Genomic DNA, 22,809 nt, shown 5'->3' on the forward strand with positions numbered 1-22,809 from the left:
AGGGCACCCGATAGAAGGGGGACAACAGATAGACAACATAGCTCCGTATATGGCGGCACCCTGTAAACATACTTATGATCATATAGTAGATTGCTAGCAGCACGTATGGATCCTCCACCGAGGGGACCCGAAGCTGGGTACGTCGTGTGCCTAATCTCGCTCCCGGAATCTCCGTCGTCGCTCTCTCCCGAAACCCAAGTCTACAATACGTAGGCATTAACGAGGTGATCCCTCGTCAATTGGCGCCATCTGTGGGGAATAGTGGCGACTGGATTTTGTGATCCGGGCGAGATCGTCAACAACATAGACCAGATCGCATCTGGAAAAGTGCGGCTAGAAGAGAGTCGCGTATTATGTTCGGCGACGTCCTATTCGCTGCCTCGCGCTCACAAGTCGCGATACGCTCACGGTTCATCATTGCGAACTAATCCAGGTGCTATCTATCTACTTAACTTCAGTTTATGTGTTTCGTTTCACCAGCAAGTTATACGTCTACTTTTCCGGATCTGCTCTATTTTCTATTTTCTCGCGCATACACAGAATTGACTTCACGTGAAAGTAGAGTGCAGATCTCATCCAATCAATGGAAGAATAGGCTGTGCAGTTTTTGCGGCCCCGTCTAAATCCATCTCTTTTCTCTCGTTAGTGATTACTTTATTTGAACCTAACTCTCTACACGCATGTGTTTTTTTTTTTGATGTGCATGCTTGTAAGAAATCATTGGTATAAGATTGGATGAAGGAGAACAGCGACCGGAGCCGATGAAACGCCGTACATATCAGGGACGTCTCCTCCATCGACTGCTACTTCCCTACACAGATCAAGCCATCCGAGTTCATCGGCGATGAACATCCGATACAAAAATATCAGAATTTTTTCGTTTCAATACAACTGCGGATCGGAATAAGCTCTGACTACTTCGCTGCCGCGCAATCATCATGCTCGGGGGCTCACCCGTCGAGGATCCACCAACGTCGACTGCGTCCTCTTCATCAACTACTCCGTCACATCTACTACTTCCGGCCAGGCGCCGCATGACTACAGATTGCGTCCGACGCACGACTTGCATCCACATCGGCTTCGCCGCACCCGATAAAAAGCTAAGTTTTCTTCTTCCTCCAAGATTCAATTATTTATTTACTTTCACCATACTCGAATACTCAGAGATTGTGCCATTACAATATTACAACAAATACAGCCGACACTCGGGGCTGCGCCATTACATCGTTACCGCAAATACACTAGATTACTCGATTTTGTCTTCTTCGGTAGATTTGTCTTTTTCTGGTTATCAATGGTTTCTTCTAATACAATACTACCCGACGCATTTCCGGGTCAGTGGATTTATCTTCTACGGTTATTACTGGATTCATTTTCTTCGGGTCAATGAATTTATTTGGATTCATCTATATGGACATTACTGGTTTCTTCTAATACAATACTACCCGACGCATTTCCAGGTCAGTGGATTTATCTTCTACGGTTATTACTTGATTCATTTTCTTCGGGTTAATGAATTTATTCGGATTCATCTATATGGATATTACTGGTTTACTCTTATACAATACTACCCGATGCGTTTACGGGTCAATGGATTCATCTTCTACGGTCATTACTAGATTTATTTTCTTCGGGTCAATGGATTCATCCTCTATGATATCAGCGGATTCATCTTTAATATATGCTTCATATTTAATGGTGTAATCTTCAATATGGATTCATATCAAATATTTTATCTTGGATTTATCTTCAATGCTTTATCTCTCATGGCGTAATCTTCAATGGCTTAATATTCAAATGGCTTTAGCTTCAATGGGGTCGACAATTTCATCAAATTCTCTAGCGGAAGTCAAAAACAGGTTACATATCCATGGGGCCAACACTCGGGGGCTCGACAACAACTTCGCCCCTGAGCATAGCTACAACATAATATTCCAGGCGACCACTACTTCGGCACAACGTTTTCAGCAACGCTCGGGGGCTCGATAACGACTTCGCCCCGGGTCACAACTGTGACACGGCGTCTAAGCAACAAATATGATGTCACCCCAGCAGCGCTCGGGGGCTCGGCTATTTCTTCATCAACAATTTGGCGCCATCTATTTTCGCTAGTTGGTGGTTTCTACTTCGGCTCGACTTCTTCGCTGCACTCCAAGGCTTCATCGACTTCGTTGCATGGCATATCTCCTTTAACTCCGTCGTGCCCAATAAGCTAAGTGTTCATTTATTTCACACAAAGTTGATTATCATTTACTTTCGCCGCACCCGACACTCGGGGGCTGCGTTGTACAAATTCACTCTACATATCAGGTTGACAAAAGAAGAACTGCGCCAAGGAAAAACTACATCAACGAAGAACTCGATAAAAAATTCTGCAAGGAACCCGAAGAAATTTTCCTTAAAAAGAGGAACCCGACGAAATTGTCTTCAAGAGAGAACCTGACAAAATCTTCTTCAGGGAGAGAACCCGACGAAATTGTCTTCAAGAGAGAACCCGACGAAATCTTCTTCAGGGAGGAACCCGACGAAATTATCTTCAAGAGAGAACCCGACGAAATCTTCTTCAGGGGGGAACCCGACGAAATTGTCTTCAAGAGAGAACCCGATGAAATTGTCCTCAAGAAGGACCCGAAGAATTTTCCTCAAGAAGGACCCGAAGAATTTTTCTCAAAGAGGACCCGAAGAATTGTCCTCAAGGAGGACCCGAAGAAATTTTCGTCAAAGAGGAACTCGACGAAATTTTCATCAAGGAGGAACCCAAAAAAAAAAAGAGGCTGGACAAATCTTCGGGTCCATTGACTCGTCATTTGTTCCGATCAAGAGCATCGGAGATGTACCTGGCGACAATATAGAAGAATCCAATATATTCGGCTATCTCATCACGCCGCGAAAAATATAGAAGAGCCCGAATAATGGATCATTACATCAGCCGAACAAGGCGCTAGACAACATATTCTCGGAGCGCGTCCGCCGCGGTAAAAACTCCGAATGCCGTGACTCGTAAAAAGGTCACGAAGGTAAGACCCCAGGATCCATCCTGTGTGGCGTGGCATCGCATCCGAATGCGCTCTGCTACTTTATCCACATCAACAAATGTGAAGAAAAATCCCAGTGGACGCGCTGTGGACTCGATAATTTTGCTGGAATTCAGTTTCGGTAAGTCCTAAAGCGGCACGTTCTGAATTACGCCAGTATCCCGAATTCGTGTCCGGGGACGCGAGTTTGAAGTAGGTTTATCCGGATTTGCCACTAGAGCAATTAACTGGTACCTGATCCGTCAGATAAATCAGCCGCATTTACCAATACCCCTGTACAATAAATTTGACGAAAAAATATACCATCTCCTTGGACTCGAAGAATTTGAAAAAAAAAGCACGGAGATTTCATTCGAATAAATATAGCAAAGTTGTTTACCCAAAGCTTCGGGTCTATAAAGAAATATAGTCAAGTTATTCGTCGAGTAGTACAACTTGAGTCTATGCCCAGGTGCACGCACCTGCCCATAGGCTCGGGGGCTACTCTTATCGAGAGCATTGTTCACCCTCCCGATAAGATACAAGATAGAGGACAAATTGTGGAGTCGACTAAAAGCAAGTTGAGCCTACACCCAAGTGCAAACACTTGGTTGTAGCCTCGGGGGCTAATCCCATCGGGAGCGCTGGTCGCGCACCCGACAGAAAAATAACTTCGAAAATCGTCGATAGCATCTACAATATACATGATCTACGACATTGACCTGATATATTTCCGGATAAGTAAATCAAGGTTTATAGACTCAACTCGAGTCTACGACTCAAGTGGAGCCTACTCCCATCGGGAGCACATGGATTTCATCAAGTTATCCAACAGGAGTCGATAAAAAGAGGAGCTGCGCCCAGAAATAGTCAAGTTCTTCATCGAGTAGTAAAACTTGAGTCTATGTCCAAGTGCAAGCACTTGCCCATAGACTCGGGGGCTACTCCCATCGGGAGCGCTGCCGCGCACCCGATAGAAAAATAATTTCGAGAATCGTCGACATCATCTACGCTACACATGATTTACGATATGGACCTGATGTATTTTCCGGATCAATGGCCTCGCCTTGTAGTTCTTCGACTTTGGAGATGATTATGCTTGGAGTCTCTACGCAAGTCTTCGACTTCCGTAGACACTCGGGGGCTACTGACATGGGCATACCCTTCGGGTACCCATTATTAGTATACCTGGCTCGGCTCGGCCCAATATGGAGAAGGCCCAACAAGGCAACCCGAAGTAGTAGTCGACTAGGACTCTTGTAAAACCCTAGGCTGGTTGCATATATAAAGCTAGCCAGGGCACCCGATAGAAGGGGGACAACAGATAGACAACATAGCTCCGTATATGGCGGAACCCTGTAAACATACTTATGATCATATAGTAGATTGCTAGCAGCACGTAGGGATCCTCCACCGAGGGGACCCGAAGCTGGGTACGTCGTGTGCCTAATCTCGCTCCCGGAATCTCCGTCGTCGCTCTCTCCCGAAACCCAAGTCTACAATACGTATGCATTAACGAGGTGATCCCTTGTCAGAAGGAGAAAATCTGAAGGCTGATCAGGATAGTTCATGTAGGGCATGTTTTTACGAAAAGTGGGACCGTAGGTATTGTAAATGAAGAAATTGGGATTGCGGGTTGATTTCATAAAACTAAGGGAGGAAAATGCAAAACTTTGTTGCTTGCTGCTTCCTAATGTTGGATGGCGATCCGACAGTGCTGACAACAACCGATTTTTGAGGATCCACCTACACTTCTCATTCTGATCATGAATGTCTTGTACATGATCATTGCTCAGCTCATTTGAGGACGAGGACCGTTTTGCTTGAGTCCAACGGTTTTCTGAAGGTTTTGTACATGTCAGATAAAAAAAACGAGTTTGTACATGTGGCCTTCTCTACTTTCCAAGTCCGACTTCTCTAGCGGAAAACCCACACCTGGCAGGAATGTGACACATGGTGTCACATGTTATAATTCCAGCAATACGTTTGTAATTCCCAGTGCCTTCTATGCCTAGAGCCTTCAAACTCAAATCTCTAGCGCACATAAAAAATAATACAAAATAGGAATGGATGACTCTTTAGAAATAAATTATTGGCGAGTAAGTTTTCCATCTTTTGCTTCGTGAAGCATTCCTCTTTATAAGATACACAATAGTATGTAGTGATATCAACTCAACGGTCCTTGGGTAGGCCAACAACGTACAACTCCTTTGGGTACAAGCTTAATCCTCGAGCATGTCCGATGTTATGATAGTTTTGAACAAGATTTTCATTTAGTTTTTGAAAAGGCCAAACTTAATTGATCTCTCGAACTCTCCATCAAGATTGGGCAGAGTTTTGTACCAACAAAGATCATCCAAAAACCATATATACTATTCACAATTTTCATATATATGTCACCTACTCCCACTTCCGCCCATAAACTCGCTCTCATCATTTCCGAAGATGTACCCAAACATAGCATTCAAACATGCTAGCGGCTGATATCAAGGTCATCCATGCTCGTAAACACGATCTTCTGCTCCTCTCATGACTTCTTGCTCATCGCCCACTTCTCTCAGCTCAGTGATGCTCAACTTCTCCTCCACTATGGCAACCTTTGTTGCTCGATGGCCTTCGGCTCATTTCACATTTATTCCTTTTCTCTATTTTCCCCTTGGTGTACACTTGTTTCCTTGCTTGAGATCATTTCTAGCAATCTAGCACCATCTTCTTCTTTCTTCAACTTCCATGCATTATCTTGCTTCCTCCCTAGAGACATGTTCAGGGGCGGAGGTAGCATGTAGTGATTGGTGTGAAATGGATCCAACGGATTTTGACTATTCCTCTTTTCAAATGAAGCAGTGCTCTTAGAGACCGGTAGATTTCGATGAATGGCACCAATAATGATCTACCTTCTGTCTTTCCTCGTTGGAGCTGTCTGGTTTTGCATGGAGAGTGAATTTGTTCTAGTGTAAACATTACTATTGCCATGAACAAAAGAAAATGCGGATGATTTTCTTTGTTAGACTCGCCTTTTTCAGCGCAGTGGCAACCCATTTCACACTTGGTTCTATTTAGCATCTGATCTAATAAATAATAAATAATAAAATTTTCCTACAGTAGTAAAATTCACATCTAACCGAATGATCATCGTCCTGCTCATGCACCCAAAAATTCATCTGGATGGAAATAAATGAAACAAGTTTCTGCTGTCTATACGGTTTGGCCCAACCAAGTAGATTCCTGCGCGGGCTACATGGGTGAAGCCCAGCCCATCCCCACACCGTCGCGCCGCTGACTCCGCACTAGTCGCCGTCGCTCGCCTCTCCTTCCAACCTTCCAAAGGAAGGAACCCCACGCCGGCATAAACCCTCGTCGTCCCCTCCGCCGGCGCCATGGCTCGCAACAAGGTACGCCTCCCCCCACCCAATCTCCGCGCGCGGGGGCTCGAATCCTAGTCTACTAGTGGTGCCAGCGGCCATTTCGCTTGCGACGCTTCTGAGCATCGATTGGCCCCCTGCCCTTACCGTTCTAGGGTTTGGCTAGGGTTCGCCGTTCTCCTGGATGCCTCTAGGCCCTGGTGCCGCGCGATTGATGGAAACCACTTTTAGCTCTGCTTGAAGAAGAGAGGGGGAACCTCATTTTCGATTGCTCATGTGTAGATAGATAGACACAGTATTTTACAGATGCACGCGCCCAGCACATTCTTCTTTGCATATAGTGATGTCCTTTGTTTACTGACGATTCAGGAAGGGCTGGTTCTGCTGCTGGACGTGGGGCCGTCGATGCACCGGGCGCTTCAGGAGGTCGAGAACGTCTGCTCCACCCTCGTGCGCAAGAAGGTAAGTGACATGGGCATACCCTTCGGGTACCCATTATTAGTATACCTGGATTGGCTCGGCCCAATATGGAGAAGGCCCAACAAGGCAACCCGAAGGAGTAGTCGACTAGGACTCTTGTAAAACCCTAGGCTGGTTGCATATATAAAGCTAGGCAGGGCACCCGAAAAGGGAGAGGTAATACGCAAGATAGAACAAGTAGACAACATAGCCCCGCTTATGGCGGCACCCTGTAAACAGACTTATGATCATATAGTAGATTGCTAGCAGCACGTAGGGATCCTCCACCGAGGGGACCCGAAGCTGGGTACGTCGTGTGCCTAATCTCGCTCCCGGAATCTCCATCGTCGCTATCTCCCGAAACCCAAGTCTACAATATGTAGGCATTGCCGAGGTATTCTCTCGTCAATTGGCGCCGTCCGTGGGAAATCGCGGCGGCTGGATTTTGTTATTCGGGCGGGATCCTTCGTCATCTACGTCAACAGCCAGACCGAATCATCCAGAGCTCGACATCAACGCTGCCTACGCACGCGCCTTGAAGATCGATCGGGAAAAAGACTTGTGGCAGTGGCCGGTTTGCGATCCACGGACATGAATCGCACCACCGTTTCTCTCAAAGAAAAATTCTTTTCTCGTGCATACACATGCTCGGTTTCACGTGGGCAACCGTGGAGTACAGATTCCATCTAATCCGTGGAGTAAAGGCTGTGCAGGAGTAAAGGCTGTGCAGTTTCCGCGACAGATTCCATCTAGTCTCATCTATTCTTTTTCCCTTGGTGGTTATTGATTATTTTATTTGAATCTAACTTCCTACACGACATGTGTTTTTTGATATCATTGATACAAGATTGGATGGGAGGACAACTTCAGCGACCGGAGCCGATGAAACGCCATACGTAGCAGGGTCGTACAAGGAGGAAACCACCATATTAGCGCTTCTCGGCAACTTGTACCGATTCATGGAGTCGACAAGGCGTCCGTTCTACTCGATCGTCTTCAACGTGGTCAACTTCGTCGGCTACGTCAAGGTGGCAGCGTGGCCGCTAAACTCCATGACCAACTTCAGCGCGGCAATGTGCAGCTGCTCGTAAAAGAGAGTTATCGGGTACTATCTATCTTATTCTTTCGTCTTGTTTATTTACTCTTGAGACGATTACTTCTAGTGTGTGCTATTCTATGCCTGCGTAGATGCATCTACTTCAATAAGTACGTGAAGATCGGAAAAATAGGATTCAATCGATGAGTACGTGAAGGCTAGACGGGCGTCAGCTGCCATGAATACACAGATTGGTTTCCGTATCAGTTATATGTTCCGTGGTGATGGATGGATCAAGTCCAGATATCATGTTTTTCCCATTGACTATCTATGCAATTTATTAGATCTAACCCGTACATGTATATTACTTCCGCCCACGATTGCAAGATCATGTCAAGTTTCAGAAATAAGAAAAAGGCAACTAGCTGGCTGACGCAAGTACCAGGAAGAACGAACAGTTTTGGCATGAGTTGATCGCCACAACCGCGGATTCGAGTCTGAAGTACCATCAGAACCATCAGGTGCTATTTTTCCAATCGGAATAAAACTTCGACTACTCGGCTGTCGCGGACTCGCCGCTACGCAATCACCACGTTTGGGGCTCACCCATCGAGGATCCACCACGTCGACTGCGTCTTCTTCATCGACTACTCTGTCACATCGACTACTCACCCGACCGTGTCCGCCACACGACCTGCTTCCACATCGGCTCCAAAAAAAGCTAAGTGTTCCTCTTCCGAGAGTTAATTGTTATTTACTTTCGCCACACCAGAAATACCCGGGGGCTGTGCCATTACAATATTACAGCAAATACATCCGACACTCGGGGCTGCGCCATTACATCGTTACCGCAAATACACTTGGCTACTCGGTGAATTTATTTTCTCCGGATCAGTGGATTTATCTTCTTCGTTTCTGGATACATCTTCCTCGGCTCAGTGGATTTATTTTCTTCGGCTTAGTGGATTTATCTTCTTCGGCTTAATGGATTTATCTTCTTCGGCTTACTGGATTTGTATTCTTTGGATTCCTCTTATAAGGTTGTCATTGTTTTCCTTTAATACAATACTACCCGACGCATTTCCGGGTCAGTGGATTTATCATCTATGATTATTACTGGATTTATTTTCTTCGGGTCAATGGATTCATCCTCTATGATATCGGCGGATTCATCTTCAATATATGCTTCATATTTACTGGCATAATCTTCAATGTGGATTCATCTCAAATACTTCATCTCGGATTCATCTCCAAGTATTTCATCTCTAATGGCGTAAATTTTCGGTGGATTCATATTATATTATTGTCGACGGCTTCATCCTAAATGGCTTCACTTTATATGATGCCGCGACTCCGTCAACTTATTTTGACGTCACGGCTAACGCTCGGGGGCTCGACAACAACTTCGCCTCGGGTCACGACTACGACATAGCAATCATGACATCACCTCAGCGGCGCTCGGGGGCTTGGCTGTTTCTCCATCAACAATTTGGCGGCATCCACTTTTGCTATTTGGTGGTTTCTACTTCGGCTAGATTTCTTTTCTGCACTCGAAGACTTCATCGCGCATCAATTTCGTCGTGCCCAATAAGCTAAGTGTTTCTTTAATTTACACAAAGTTGGTTATCATTTACTTTCGCCGCACCCGACATTCGGGGGCTGCGTTGTACAAATTCACTCTGCATCTCAGGATGACAACAGAAGAACTGTGCCAAGGAAAAACTACATCAACGAAGAACTCGATAAAAAAATTCTGCGAGGAACCGGAAGAAATTTTTTCCAAAGAGAACCCGAAGAAAGTTTCTCCAAAAGGGACCCGACAAAATTGTTTTCAAGGAGGAACACGACGAAATATTTTTTCAGGGAGGAACCCGACGAAATCTTCTTCAGGGAGGAACCCGACGAAATCTTCTTCGGGAGGAACCCGACGAAATCTTTTTCAGGAAGGAACCCGACGAAATTGTCTTCAAGAGAGAACCCGACGAAATTGTCTTCAGGAGAGAACCCGACGAAATTGTCTTCAAGAGAGAACTCGACAAAATTTCTTCAAAAGAGAACCCGAAGAATTGTCCTCAAGAAGGACCCGAAGAATTGTCCTCAGGGAGGACCCGAAGAATTGTCCTCAAGAAGGACCCGAAGAATTGTCCTCAGGGAGGACCCGAAGAATTGTCCTCAAGAAGGACCCAAAGAAATTTTCTTCAAGGAGGAACTCGACGAAATTTTCATCAAGGAGGAACCAAAAAAAAAAAGAGGTGGACAAATCTCCGGGTCCATTGACTCGTCATTTGTTCCGATTAAGAGCATCGACGATGTGCCTGGCGACAATATAGAAGAATCCAATATATTCGACTATCCCATCACGCCGCGGAAAATATAGAAGAGCCCGAATAATGGGTCATTACATCAGCCGAACAAGGCACTAGACAAATATATTCTCGGAGCGCATCCGTCGCGAATTAATCTCTGAATGCCGCAAAACTTTGCGAAGGTAAGTCCCCATGATCTGTCCTGCGTGGCGTGGCACCGCCTCTGACGGCGCTTTGCTACTTTTTCCACATCAACAGATGTGAAGAAAAATCCCAACGGACGCGCTGTGGACCCGATACTTTTGCTGGGGTTCGGCATATGGTAAGACCTTAAGCGGCACATGTCGAACTTACACCAGTATCCCGAATTCGTGTCCAGGGACGCGAGTTTGAAATAGGTTTATACGGATTGCCACAAGTGCATTAACTGGTACCCGAGCTTTCGGATGAACCAGCCCTATTTGCTAATATCCCTGCACAATATAGATATGGATGTCAAATAAAAATAGCAACGGCCTGGAGTCGATAAAAAGAGGGGCTGCGCCCAGAAATATAGTCAAGTTCTTTATTGAGTAGTACAACTTGAGTCTATGCCCAAGTGCAGGCATTTGCCCATAGGCTCGGGGGCTACTCTTATCGAGAGTATTGTTCACCCTCCCGATAAGATACAAGAAAGAGGAAAAATTGTGGAGTCGATTAAAAGCAAGTTGAGCCTACACCCAAGTGCAAACACTTGGCTGTAGCCTCGGGGGCTACTCCCATCGGGAGCGCTGGTCGCGCACCCGATAGAAGAATAACTTCGATAGCATCTACGACAATTAAGGTTTATAGACTCAACTCGAGTCTGCGGCTCAAGTGGAGTCTACTCCCATCGGGAGCACTGGATTTTATCAAGTCCTCTAACAGGAGTCGATAAAAAGAGGGGCTGCGCCCAGAAATATAGCCAAGTTCTTCATCGAGTAGTACAACTTGAGTTTATTCCTAAGTGCAAGCACTTACCCATAGACTCGGGGGCTACTCCCATCGGGAGCGCTGCCGTGCACCCGATAGGAAAATAATTTCAAGAATCGTCGACATCATCTACGCTACACATGATCTACGACATGGACCTCGCCTTGTATTTTCTTCGACTTCAGAGATGGTTATGCTTGGAGTCTCTACGCAAGTCTTCGACTTCCCTAGACACTCGGGGGCTACTGACATGGGCATACCCTTCGGGTACCCATTATTAGTATACCTGGATCGGCTCGGCCCAATATGGAGAAGGCCCAACAAGGCAACCCGAAGGAGTAGTCGACTAGGACTCTTGTAACACCTTAGGCTGGTTGCATATATAAAGCTAGCCAGGGCACCCGAAAAGGGAGAGGTAATACGGAAGATAGAACAAGTAGACAACATAGCTCCGCTTATGGCGGCACCCTGTAAACAGACTTATGATCATATAGTAGATTGCTAGCAGCACGTAGGGATCCTCCACCGAGGGGACCCGAAGCTGGGTACGTCGTGTGCCTAATCTAGCTCCCGGAATCTCCATCGTCGCTATCTCCCGAAACCCAAGTCTACAATATGTAGGCATTGCCGAGGTATTCCCTCGTCAGTAAGTATATACAAACGCTATTCCCATTCAAAACTACCCAATTCAAATGCTATTGATTCTGCTGTGCACCATGGTTTGGGGGCTATTAGCATGTGGTGGTTAAGCATGATATCAAAGTTGTTGACGAACGAAACAAAAGATGCTCTTCAAAATCTTCCAAGAGGAACTGCCCCTGGTGAATGTAATGTACATGATCGTTGCTTGGCCTATTTGAGGATGAGGATTCGTGTGCTCGCGGGAAAAGGTTTTCTGAAGGGTTTGTTCATGTGGCCTTCCGTAGTTTGCAAAATCCTCCTTCTCTACTGGAAGACGGCCACTTAGCAGGAATGTGACTAATGGTGGCACATGTTACAATTCCAAGAATCCATTTGTAATTCCCGGTCTCTTGTATGCCTACGGCCTTAAAATCCAAATCTCTAGTAGGCATAACAAATGAGACAACATATGAATGGATGATCTTTAGAAATAAATAAATGGTGAGTAAGTTGTCCATGTTTTTCTTAGTGAAGCATTGCTCATTATAAAGAGACACGATGGTATGTGGCGATATCAACTCACCGATCCTTCCCTAGGCCAACAACCGAGAATCCCTTGGTTATGTAATGAGCTTGATCCTCGAGCAGGACAGACCTTATGATAGTTTTGAACAAGATTTTCACTTAATTTTGGACAGGGCAGATTTTTATTGATCTTTCACCCTCTCCATCAAGATTGCGAAGAGTATTGTACCAACACGTACAGATCATCCAAAAAACATATATAGTAGTATTCACATTTTTATGATATATGCCACCTACTCCCACTTCCGCCCATAAACCCACTCTCATCCTTGCTAAAGATGTGCCCAAACATAGCACTCAAACATTCTAGCGCTTGATATCTAGGTCATCCATGCTTGTAAACACGATCTTCTGATCCTCTTCTAAATTGTTAGCCATCGCCCTCTGCTCCCAATAGTACTTAATTTCTCCTCCACTATGGTAGCTTTCGTTGCTCGATGGCCTTCAGCTCGTTTCACATTGCTTTCCCTTTCTCTCTTTTCCCCTTAGTGTCCATTTGTTTCCTTGTTAGATCGTTTCTATAAAACTAGCACCATCAACTCCTTTCTTCAATTTACATTATCTTGCTTCCTCTCTAGAGACATGTTCTTCGTTGGTGCCGCCAAGCTTCGATAGTGATGGAGTCTGATCTCATAACTACTTAAGATTTCCTAGTAAATTTCACATCTGACCAAATGACGATCATCCCACTCACTAGTAGAGAAAAGCCTTGTAGTGGCATGATAAAACCACCCTTAGTAGCGTGGATTTGGCATGCCACTAATGTCGCATCAGTGGTATGTGATACATGTGGCGTGTTTCCGGCGTGCCACGGATATTTGACATACTTGTGGCATGCCGGAAACATGCAACATGTGCCAAATGGTCTAGTGGCGTGTGTGTTAGTAAGCCACGCGAATACTAGTTTTTTTAATTAGAACAAAATTCTTGCTTTTATTCAAGATGACAACAAAGAGAAATATAGGAAGCGTAGCCGAAATACATTATTAACACAGTTAACAAGCTTTCATATTGGTTAACCAAATCCATTACTAAATAACATACGAATTTGGTTCAAACAACAACAATAAGCAATTGTACTCTTGGTTCATGAACAAACAATGAAGCACCACAATTGGGCACACCGCCCAACTACACTAGATGCTATCAGTGACAAAGAGAATGTCCAAAATCGGGTGTGTGATGGTCTTAGTGGAGATGAGCATGACTTTTCCAACTTGTAGATCGTCTTCTCATATATGGAACGTCCTCCACGTTGATTTTCTAAATATTAGGCTGTCATGCTCATCGTTGGTGTACGAAATGGTGCTTATCAAACCTGTTGAAGAAGAGTGTTTTTGAACACACAATCCAACCAAGCCATCGTTGGGAATGGGATGCTTCAATACCACCTTCTTACGTAATTTATGGGATGCCAAAAGAGTAATAAGGAAAACGAGACCAATACAAGTACAATGTATGAAGATAAGAAACTAGGAAAGGGTAGAAGAAGTAACTTGAAATAACATACCATGTTGTGTTTGGCAAGATTTGATTTTTTCAAATGGATCACAAATGGTACCCAATGAAGAAATTGGGGGCCAGTAAGATCTCTAAGAGGCGGATATGCTCATAGTCGCTCGGGTTGCATCTTGAAGAAATAATGGCAACATCATATGGGTCTTCATCCCCTCTAGTGAGAAAGAAAATAGTAATGGTCGCAACTTATCCCCTCAAAGAAAAACATACCATTTCTCCTCCGATGAGATGATTCCGCTTGATGAATTGCTTCCAACCTTCGTCTCTCATGCGTGTCAATATCTCTTCTTTCTCCACGACAATGTCATATGTACCACCTAGGCACCTGAAAGTGCACTCTCTCCGGCTACTTTATCGAACAGTAACTTAACATTGCATGGAACAATCTATGCATTCGTAAACAAAAGAATAGTGAGAAAAGGGAATATACTTCAAATAATGGATATAAAGTAGTATGGAAAAGAATATTACCAGATAATCTTCAAAATCGTCACACATATAAAGCTAAATAATGAGCTTTATGACAAGCAAGAGATGCACTCACCTTTGCATGTTCGGCATGTCGCCATGTCTCCTAAAACAGCATAAATAATCATCGAAATCAACTAACAACAATACACATGAATGAATCATAGTAAGCTTAAACTACTTTGCACATGTTAATTAAACATAGAACATAGATAAACTACATAATGAAAAGTTACATATTAAAGATAGAGCATTCTAAAAACACATCCAAAGATAGAACATAAAGTCTAGCATGGTAACTTAAAGCTAATCCTAAAAATCCTAGTCAATCCGAGTACCACCTCGAGCACCTTCTAGTCAACGCCTCCATAGAAATAGGTGTCCTCAGAGTCGAAGTCGCTATCCTCAAAGTCGAACTTGTTGTCACTAAACAAGTCAGTATCTTGGCCCATGCTGGGGGGACCTTCCTCCTAGTCGTGCTGGCCCGCCTCAGAGCCCACAAAGAACTAGCGGTTGTACGTCATCACTGCAGGATCCTCGCGGTAATGCTGCACCAAGGGGTCCTCACGGCGCTCCAACGCTAACTGCCTCTCGTCCAGGTGGTGCTGCTTCTCTTTCTCCTTGGTAGCGAATCTAATATCCGTGGGCGCTAGGAGGTGCGCGATCTCTCGGTCACCAGGCCAATTGAGCTTCGCCTGTTCCCTTAAGTGATGAATCGTCACCTAGTCGTACGCATGTGCCGCCTTCTCTGGGTCTTTCCTCGTGCCAAGATACCGCTTCCTCTCACCTTGAAGAGTGATCGAGGCTCCCCGTGTGGGCACCTTGGTCTTCTTCTTGTGGATAACACGATAATGCCTCTGATCTCCCATATGTTACGATCGAGAGCTAACCAATAACAAATATAAATTAATTTTGTCTAGATTATGCAGTCCCCAAATAACATATGTTCTGATCTGCCATATGGAAATGACGTGACTAGGAGACGATCCAACCAGGTTACTCCCTCCGGTTCATATTAATGAACTCTATTTTGTCTAGATTCATATGAATCTAGTTAATTTTTAGACCAGATGCATGCGTATCTATACAAAGTTGAGTCATTTGCCCCGCAAAAAAAGTTAAGTCATTTAATATGAATCCGATGGGTACTTTTTTCAATGATATATAAACCAGGTTACCTAAAGAAGAAAAAAAACTGGAACCAGAGGCCGTTTGGCCCAACCAGTTAGATTCCTACGCGGTCATCATGGCCACATGGGTGAAGCCCATCACCTCGCCGTGTCCCCGTGTCGCGCCGCTGCCTAACTCTGCACTGGTCGCTCCCTCCAAATGAAGGAACCCCATGCCGCCATAAACCCTCGCCGTCCCCCTCCGCCCCACCATAGGCTCCTCCCTCCGCTCCTTTAATGGCAGAATTACATGCATCAGCTTCAACCTGGAGTGCATTGCTGATTTGCCGCTGCGTTCCCGTAAGCCCTGTGATGAACTCTCCAGTCTAAACTCATCATGGAGCCCCTACTTGTGTTGTCGGGCTCGGCAAAGAATGATTTGTTGAAACTCGTACCAACATAACCCTCCTTATGTTTTTTCTGGTTCTCCATCAGTGATTCCTGTTGTCTCCTATGCCTAGACCTATCAAACCGAAATTCATAGTGTGTTGAGGCATCGCAAACAATTGAGGACATTGGATTGGAAAATGAAAGGGTGAGTAAGCTGTCCATGTTTTGCTTAGAGAGCCGCTGCTCTTTATAAGAGGCTCGATTGTATGCACTGACATCAACTCATTGGTCCTCTAGTAGGTAAGTAGCCAATGTTAGGTTGATCTCCACCACGTACGAGCCCAACGGCTCGACGTGCCCTTTGACCGCGCCCTGATCGGGGGCGCCCAACCGTTCACTGGTTGGTGGGCCCCTGTCGCCTGTGCTATATATAGAGTGGTGGGGGCGGTGGCACTGGTTACGAGGTTGACTGGAGCTGCCACTCGCCCCACCTACAGACCCACCGATTAGGGTTAGCACAGTGCCGACGGGAAGCTCCGCCGCCACCACTCCCTCACCGATCCGTCGACGTCCTCCGGTACCTCTTCAAAGGGTGAAGGTAACCCTCGATCTCTCTCTCCCTCTCACAGTACATGAACATATCTTTTACAGAGATACTACCGACGTTGATCTACTTCTAGTTAATCTTAGAGATTCAACACTGGTATCAGAGCATAGTTGTAGATTTAAATCGGTAGAAAAGATTATAGAAACATTAGATCGTTTCGAGATCCCGACAGAAATTCAAACCCTAGATCGCTGCAAAATAATTTTTCACCGGCTGCTGCTGTTTTTGGCCGTGGCGCCAGCAAAGTAAACCGCGCCGCCACTGACCTGCCTCGGGCTGCTGCTACTCGAGGTCGTGGCGCCGGCAAAGTAAACCGCACCACCACTGACCCACCTCGGGCTGCTGCTGCTCGAGATCATGGCGCCGGCAAAGAAAAGGGCGCCGCCACTTGAGCCGCTTGCCAGCGGTGCGCCCACGCTCGGGTGCACGCACGCGCCAGCAAGAGGGCCAGGGGGGCGCCGCCAGTCTTCCTCCGGCCGGTGGCTGCTGCCGTCCGCCGCCAGTGAGCGCGCGCATCGTGCCGGCAAGGTGGTGTGGAGAGAAAGGTAAAGGAAAAGAGGCGGGCACGCCGTCGCCGGCGAGCTACCGGGCCGCGCGCGCGGGCGGGAGGAGAAGCCTCTCCGCCGCCGCCGCCGCCACAGAGAGCTACAGAAAGGGGGCCGGGGGAAATGAAGTTTAGGGTTAGGGTTTTTCGGCCAAGCAGCCTCTTATATGAGGCGATAAGGGCGCGTGACCGTCTGATCTAGATCGGACGGCCAACGCGGGCTGCCACTCGCGAGCCGGCTGTGGGCCGCCAAGCGACGCGCCCGAGCGGCGCACAGAGTTTCTTCGCCAGTGTGGGCTGTGGGCCGCGCGTCGAAGTTTTGGGGCTGCACAGTTTATAGTTTTTTTTGTACAGTTTTCTGTTTAATTATTTCCAGAGGCATTTTTGGCAGTTTTGGGCAGTTTTAGGCCTAATTTTGTCTAGATTTTTTCTGAATAAATAGGACCAACGAAATATTTGTTCAGGAATTGAAAAGTGAAAGATATGCCTCTGAAAAAGTTTAAGAGTTAACAGTTTAAAGTCAAAGTTTCCGTTGCAAATAGTAAAAGAAGCATTTTTGTCAAGTTTTTTTCCTGAGCAAATTGAACCAACGAGATATTTGTTTTAGGAAACTAAAAAGTAACAGAGATGCTTCTGAAAGTTTTAAAGTTTAATAAATTCAAAGTTTCCGCTTCAAATAGTTAAAGATGCATTTTAATTTTGAAAAAAATGCAAAAGTGATAATCAGAATTTTAAAGAAATGATTAAAGTGATTATTATGACAAATATGGTTATGTTATTTTTGGACCAACGTTATTAATGACATGATCATGTTTTGTTGCAATAAGGTGTGCATTTATCTCTATTTTCTGCCCAACGGTGATATAGTTTTAATTGCACAAACAGTTGTATGTTCTAATTTTGACCAACGTTGGATTATTGCATGCAATTGTTGTTATGATCTCATTTCATTGTGGTTTAAAGGAGGGTACTACTTGATGAGCTGCATTAAGGATGTTCCAACCCTTAGAGATGACAACTACACTGAATGTAGAAAGAAGGTCGATTTGTGCTGAGGTGAACTGGGTTCCCACAGCCGATCAGACCAAAAGATCCAGTCAGAAATGACAAGAAAGATGATGTTGCATGGCAGAATAAAAAGTGGCTAAGTGCCATTTATAAAGAATACAATTGAGAACGCTATTGTGGGCTCAATTGCAAAGTGTGCTTCTGTTTTGGGAGTACTTAAAAAGGATATATGATACCCAGCTGCTGAAGCAACTGGTGACAGAAAAGTACACATGGACAGGAAGAACATGGCAAGTGTGCCATATGATGCTTATGTGTGTGTTGCTTTTACTTCACAATGAGCTTCAATATTATCCTTCGTGAAAAAGTATTGTCTGTGTGAAATGTGAATGAGAAAGTATCCACGTTGGAAAAAGAATAAAATAATAGAAAAAGAACTGATTAATCATCGAAATTATGGCACTGTCGTTTAGGCCATATTTCGAGGGGGAGAATAGAAAGACTTGTTAAAAATGATATTCTTCCTCCATTAGAATTCTCAGACATAGAACAGTGCATCGATTGCATTAAAGGAAAATTTGTAAAGCAAATTAAAAAGGGTGCAAATCGAAGCACAGCAACGCTAGAAATAATTCACACCGATATATGTGGATCATTTTCTGTAAAAAGTGTGGATGGCTATGATTCGTTCATAACATTCACGGATGATTACTCCCGATATGGTTATATTTATCCAATCAAAGAAAGAACAAAAGCGTTGGATAAATTTAAAATATTCAAAGCTGAAGTTGAAAATCAGCATGATAAAAGAATAAAGATAGTCAGATCTAATCGTGGAGGGGAGTACTATGGTCGACATACTCCATATGGCCAAGTCCCTGGACCTTTTGCAAGGTTCTTACAGGAGACTGGAATAGTTACCCAGTACTCGATGCCGGGCGAACCTCAGCAGAATGGGGTAGCTGAAAGGCGCAACCGTATCCTTATGGATATGGTGCGCAATATGATGAGCTATTCCACCATACCATTGGGATTGTGGATTGAGGCGTTAAAAACCGCTATTCACATTCTAAACAGAGTACCAAGCAAATCGGTGCCCAAAACACCGTATGAGCTATGGACAGGGAGGGTGCCTTCTCTAAACCACCTGAAAGTGTGGGGGAGCCCTGCTGAGGCCAAAGTATTTAATCCAAATATCGCAAAGTTAGATACCAAAACAATCAGCTGCCATTTTATTGGCTATCCTGAAAAGTCAAAATGTTATCGTTTCTACTGTCCAGATAAATACACAAAGTTTGTGGAAACGAGACATGCTGTCTTCTTAGAGGACGAAGTGATGAGGGGGAGCATGGTAGCTCGGAAAATTGATCTTGAGGAGAAGATGGTGCATGCACCTAATCCGATGACTCAGGAGCCATTTTTTGCGCTACCATGTGCACCTGCACAGATAATCCATGCGATTGTGGTGCAAGCGCCTGTTGTGACTCCAACCATGACAACGATGAGTGAAAATTCAGAACCTGTCCGTCAGGAGCCGAATGAACCATTCGTTGAGCATGAAAGGGAGCAACAACAGCCATCTCAAGAAGCTGAGCCACAAGTTGAGGAACAGAATGCTCCAGAGAATGAGGCCCCTAGAAGGTCTACAAGAGCTAGAAAATCAGCCATTTCGACTGATTACAAATTTTACAACACAGAAACAGTTCATATGGAAGGTGATCCCACTTCATATGAAGAAGCCATGAGAAGCCCAGATTCATCAAAGTGGGTGGAGGCCATGGAAGACAAAATGAGATCGATGAGTGCCAATAATGTTTGGGACTTAGAGAATATTCCTAAAGGAGCCAAAACAGTGGGCTGCAAATGGGTCTACAAAATAAAATATGACTCCAATGAAAATATCGAAAAGTATAAAGCACGACTTGTGGCAAAAGGATTTACACAAAGAGAATGGATAGATTACAATGAGACATTTTCTCCAGTCTCATGTAAGGATTCCTTCAGAATCATCATGGCACTAGTTGCACATTTTGATTTAGAGTTGCTGATGACGCGTGAAGCACACGTCCGTTGGGAACCCCAAGAGGAAGGTGTGATGCGTACAGCAGCAAGTTTTCCCTCAGAAAGAAACCAAGGTTATCGAACCAGTAGGAGATGAAGGCCACGTGAAGGTTGTTGGTGAGGGAGTGTAGTGTGGCGCAACACCAGGGATTCCGGCGCCAACGTGGAACCTGCACAACACAATCAAAATACTTTGCCCTAACTTAACAGTGAGGTTGTCAATCTCACCGGCTTGCTGAAAACAAAGGATTAAACGTATGGTGTGGAGAATGATGTTTGTTTGCAAAGAACAGCGAGAGAACAATGATTGCGATAGATTGTATTTCAGATGTAAGAGAATGGACCGGGGTCCACAGTTCACTAGTGGTGTCTCTCCAATAAGATAAATAGCATGTTGGGTGAACAAATTACAGTTGGGCAATTGACAAATAGAGAGGGCATAACAATGCACATACATATCATGATGACTAATATGAGATTTACTTAGGGCATTACGACAAAGAACATAGACCGCCATCCAGCATGCATCTATGCCTAAAAAGTCCACCTTCGGGTTAGCATCCGCACCCCTTCCAGTATTAAGTTGCAAACAACAGACAATTGCATTAAGTACTGTGTGTAATGTAAATAATACAAATATCCTTAGACAAAGCATTGTTGTTTTATCCCTAGTGGCAACAGCACATCCATAACCTTAGAACTTTCTGTCACTGTCCCAGATTCAATGGAGGCATGAACCCACTATCGAGCATAAATACTCCCTCTTGGAGTTACAAGTATCAACTTGGCCGGAGCCTCTACTAGCAACGGAGAGCATGCAAGATCATAAACAACACATATATGATAGATCAATAATCAACTTGACATAGTATTCCATATTCATCGGATCCCACCAAACACAACATGTAGCATTACAAATAGATGATCTTGATCATGATAGGCAGCTCACAAGATCTAAACATGATAGCACAAGAGGAGAAGACAACCATCTAGCTACTGCTATGGACACATAGTCCAAGGATGAACTACTCACGCATCAGTCCGGAGGCGGGCATGGTGATGTAGAGCCCTCCGGTGATGATTCCCCTCTCCGGCAGGGTGCCGGAGGTGATCTCCTGAATCCCCTGAGATGGGATTGGCGGCGACGGTGTCTCCGTAACTTTTCTCGTATCGTGGCTCTCGGTACTAGGGTTTTCGCGACGGAGTGTTTAAGTAGGCGGAAGGGCAGAGTCGGAAGAGGCACGGGGGCCCCACACCATAGGGCGGCGCGGGCCCCCCCTTGGCCGCGCCTCCTTATGGTGTCGGCACCTCGTGGCCCCACTTCGTATCCTCTTCGGTCTTCTGGAAGCTCCGTGGAAAAATAAGACCCTGGGCTTTTGTTTCGTCCAATTCCGAGAATATTTCCTGTGTAGGATTTCTGAAACCAAAAACAGCAGAAAACAGGAACTGGTGCTTCGGCATCTTGTTAATAGGTTAGTGCCAGAAAATGCGTATAAATGATATAAAGTGTATATAAAACATGTGACTATTGTCATAAAACTAGCATGGAACATAAGAAATTATAGATACGTTTGAGACGTATCAAGCATCCCCAAGCTTAGTTCCTACTCGCCCTCGAGTAGGTAAACGATAACAAGGATAATTTCTAAAGTGACATGCTACTATCATAATCTTGATCAATACTATTGTAAAGCATATGAGATGAATGAAGTGATTCAAAGCAATGGTAAAGATAATGACTAAACAACTGAATCATATAGCAAAGACTTTTCATGAATAGTACTTTCAAGACAAGCATCAATAAGTCTTGTATAGGAGTTAACTCATAAAGCAATAAATTCTTAGTAGAAAGTTTTGAAGCAACACAAAGGAAGATATAAGTTTCAGCAGTTGCTTTCAACTTCAACATGTATATCTCATGGATGATTGTCAACACAAAGTAATATGATGAGTGCAAATAAGCAAGTATGTATGAATTAATGCACACAGTTGACACAAGTGTTTGCTTCTAAGATGGAAAGAAGTAGGTAAACTGACTTAACATAAAGTAAAAGAAAGGCCCTTCGCAGAGGGAAGCATGGATTACTATTTTTGTGCTAGAGCTTTTATTTTGAAAACATGGAAATTTTTTTGTCAACGGTAGTAATAATTCATATGTGTTATGCATAAGACATCCTATAAGTTGCAAGCCTCATGCATCGAATACCAATAGTGCTCGCACCTTGTCCTAATTAGCTTGGATTCTCATTGCATTACATATGTTTCAACCAAGTATCACAAAGGGGTACCTCTATGTCACCTGTACAAAGATCCAAGGAGATAGATCGCATTTGATTTCTCGTTTTTGATAGATCTCAACTTGAGGACATCCATACCGGGACAACATAGAAAACAGATAATGGACTCCTCTTTAATGCATAAGCATTCAACAACAGATAATATTCTCATAAGAGATTGAGGATTAATGTCCAAACTGAAACTTCCACCATGATACATGGCTTTGGTTAGCGGCCCAATGTTCTTCTCTAACAATATGCATACTCAAACCATACAACTCATGGCAAATCACCCTTACTTCAGACAAGACGAACATGCATAGCAACTCACATGATATTCAACAAAAGTTGATGGCGTCCCCAGAAACATGGTTACCGCTCAACAAGCAACTTATTAAGAGATAAGATACATAAGCGACATATTCTTTACCACAATAGTTTTTAAGCTACTTTCCCATGAGCTATATATTGCAAAGACAAGGAATGAAATTTTA

At 44.5% G+C, this 22,809-nt stretch overlaps 1 protein-coding gene across 1 annotated transcript in view; it reads left to right on the forward strand.

Annotated features, from left to right (window-relative positions):
* The first annotated feature begins 11,867 nt into the window (after positions 1–11,867).
* The window catches only part of LOC124682368 (ATP-dependent DNA helicase 2 subunit KU80), a 50,167-nt gene continuing 39,225 nt past the window's right edge, over positions 11,868–22,809 (forward strand). Inside the window, exon 1 of the mRNA XM_047217060.1 lies at positions 11,868–11,955. Within this exon, the coding sequence (XP_047073016.1) occupies positions 11,880–11,955 (76 nt within the window). The 5' untranslated portion in view covers positions 11,868–11,879. The remainder of the gene's footprint in view (positions 11,956–22,809) is intronic.

This window comes from Lolium rigidum, unplaced genomic scaffold (genome assembly GCF_022539505.1).
Source record: "Lolium rigidum isolate FL_2022 unplaced genomic scaffold, APGP_CSIRO_Lrig_0.1 contig_9424_1, whole genome shotgun sequence".
Classification (NCBI taxonomy): domain Eukaryota; kingdom Viridiplantae; phylum Streptophyta; class Magnoliopsida; order Poales; family Poaceae; genus Lolium; species Lolium rigidum.